General features: G+C 38.1%; 1 protein-coding gene across 5 annotated transcripts in view; it reads left to right on the forward strand.

The window, feature by feature from the left end:
• The window catches only part of COL18A1 (collagen type XVIII alpha 1 chain), a 180,428-nt gene that overhangs the window by 175,252 nt on the left and 2,348 nt on the right, over window positions 1-2,828 (forward strand). For all 5 annotated transcript variants that reach the window (XM_039344199.1, XM_039344195.1, XM_039344197.1 and 2 more), the window contains one exon: window positions 2,013-2,128. In XM_039344199.1, the coding sequence (XP_039200133.1) occupies window positions 2,013-2,128 (116 nt within the window). The remainder of the gene's footprint in view (window positions 1-2,012; window positions 2,129-2,828) is intronic.

The following is a 2,828-nucleotide window of genomic DNA, read 5'->3' on the forward strand; positions in this document are numbered from 1 at the left end:
GTTACAATACAGCACACAGGATTTTGATGGATGGAAATGTAAGACAAAACCTGAGAAAATTGAGTGGATATATCTGATGTCTGTCTTTCAATAGGAAGGATCATTTGCATATATATAGAATCCATAATAACTGACAATAGTAAAAGTTGTGAAAATAATTTTGACTGCAAAGTAAATATGAATCAGCAGGGCAGGGCAGCAGCTGAAATCCTAGAATAATTCTAGATTGCCTCTATGGACATTTTATTCCATAGATATAAGTAGACTAGAATAAAATGTCCATAGAGGCAATCTAGAATTATTCTAGGACTTCAGCTGCCCTGCTGGTTCATATTTAATAAAATCTCTCCTGGGATATAGTAGAGTGTTAAATACAGATATTTTAAGGGTATTGTTTTTTTAAAAAAAATTATGGTGGTATATAACATTATTGATGGTTTTGATGGAACATGGCTAATAAGATGGTAAACATGGCAAGGGATTAATTTTTTAAAGCAAAGGTGAATTGCAGGTAGTCTTTGACTTACAATAGTTTGTTTAGTGACCATTTGAAGTTACAACAGCACTGAAAAGGTGACTTACGGCCATTTTTCACACTTACGACTGTTGCATCATCCCTGTGGTCATGTGATCAAAATATAGATGCTTGGTAACCGACTCATATTTATGATGGTTGCAGTGTCACCTTTTGCAACATCTGACAAGCAACGTCATTGGGGAAGCCAGATTCACTTAACAACCATGTTACTAACTTAACAACTGCAGTGATTCACATGACAAGAAAAGTCGTAAAATGGGGAAAAACTCACTTAACAAATTTCTCACTTAGCAACATAAATTTTGGGCTCAATTATAGTCCTATGTCGAGGATCACCTGTAGTATGGCAAATAAAATTCAGCTCTGAGTAATGCAAGGTACATTACAAAGAAGTAATTACATTTTTTGTCATTATGGAGCAATCAAAATCGACTAGTGAATTAGATGACAGTTTGTATAATATCTCTCTTTACAAGAACAATTTTTACTTACAATAGCCACTTGACCATGACCTTTAAAAGCCATTTGACCCTGCTTTCTTAAAAAAAGTAAATCTTTAATGCCTTTGTCCAGATCAACAAGTTCTACTTTGGACATTAAACATTTAATTACCAAAGAATATTTAAAAATTAATTTAATACAGGTAGTCCTCAACTTGTGATCACAACTGAGTCTCAAATTTCTATTGTTAAACAAAGCCTTAAGTTGTGCCCCGTTTTATGGCCTTTTTTTTTTTTTTTTGCCAGTTAAGCAAATTACTGTGGTTGTTAAGCGAATCTGGCTTCCCCCAAACTGACTTTGTCTGAAACTGGCTGGAAAAGTTGCAAATAGCGATCCCATGATCCCAGGACGCTGCAACTGTCTCATAAATAGTTTCCAGGTGCCTGAATTTTGATCACGTGACCATAGGGATACTGCAACAGTCATGTGAAAACCAGTCGTAAGTCATTTTTTTCCGTGCGGTTATAACTTTGAATAGTTGCAAGTCGAGGACTATCTGTAGAAGCTTAAACCATTCCTGGCATCCCCAAGATTTAGAGTGCTTCAACCCAGCAAGTCTTCAGACTATCTCTAAAAATCTTGTCTTTTCTCCCAAGTTCTGGGCTAAATTAGTGAGCCCAATGAGATATTATTCCCCTTTGTGTTTCAGTCTATTCTTATGTTCTTTCTTCAGGTATTATACTAACTTTATGCTGCCCAGAATCTACATTAAGTCTGGCTTTATAAAATAAATGAACCAATGAATGAACAAACGACTGATATACATATTCCCAAGGTTATAGACAAACAGCATTTTCTAGATATGTCACCCAGGTTCCTTCAATTGGAAAAAGGAAGGAATTTTGACAGATGCCGTCTCAGTGGTCTATAGATTCTTGAAATGGAAAGCTCAGACTAAAGAACATTTCTAGACAGAAAATGTTTTTGGAATACTGCTTAGGCAAACGCGTTGCTCTGTTTTGTTTCTTCCCAGGATGAAGTGTTGTTTAATAACTGGGAGGGCCTCTTCTCGGATGCTGAAGCTCCATTCAGAACTGGGGTTCGCATCCTCTCCTTTGATGGAAGGGATGTCCTGAGAGACTCTGCCTGGTAAGTTGGGGCTGAGGAGGGTGGTTTAGCTTCCAGTGAAGATTTTGGAATGCGCTTAGAGTGTTACTTTGTTCTACTTCCTGTGGAGTGGCACAATGTTTTCAAAGGCATCCAAGGTCTCCTTTCTGACTGATCTTTGTAAGCAATACAGTTTATGTCCCCACCCCACCCCTTCTCCAGCCCACACGATGCATTTTATTAAGACAAGGGATGCAGCAATGAAATGTTTAGAGAGCAAAAAGCTTTGCTTTGTGTTACCTAGCCCTTTAGCAACATTTATTTGTATAACTTGGTGCAGAGCAGAGCAGATGTTTTGTGTGAAGCCACTATCTGGCCCCAGCCTATTTTTCCTTTCCCTGGGGTTAGGTAGTAAGATTTGCTCAGATTTTCTTTAACTTTATGGAGCGTGAGTAGTGGTCACAATAGCTGAGGCACTATTAGGCACTGCAAATCTTATACAAAAATGATGGTCCACCAGGCAGGGAGGCAGAGTTCATGCATGAGATTAAGCCAAGGGATGGTTACACTGTTATGAACCTAGCCACTACTCTTCGACCACGATTTATCCCTTATTAAATTGCACTGACCCAGCCAAGCAGAGTTGACTCAATTATAGCTAAACAGTAACATAGAAGGGTATATGAACACAGTCATGATGGTTCTGCGGGTGAAACGGCCTTAACGTGAGTGTATTTTTCAG

Source organism: Crotalus tigris, unplaced genomic scaffold (genome assembly GCF_016545835.1).
Source record: "Crotalus tigris isolate CLP2741 ecotype Arizona unplaced genomic scaffold, ASM1654583v1 scf7180000017899.1852299, whole genome shotgun sequence".
Taxonomy (NCBI): domain Eukaryota; kingdom Metazoa; phylum Chordata; class Lepidosauria; order Squamata; family Viperidae; genus Crotalus; species Crotalus tigris.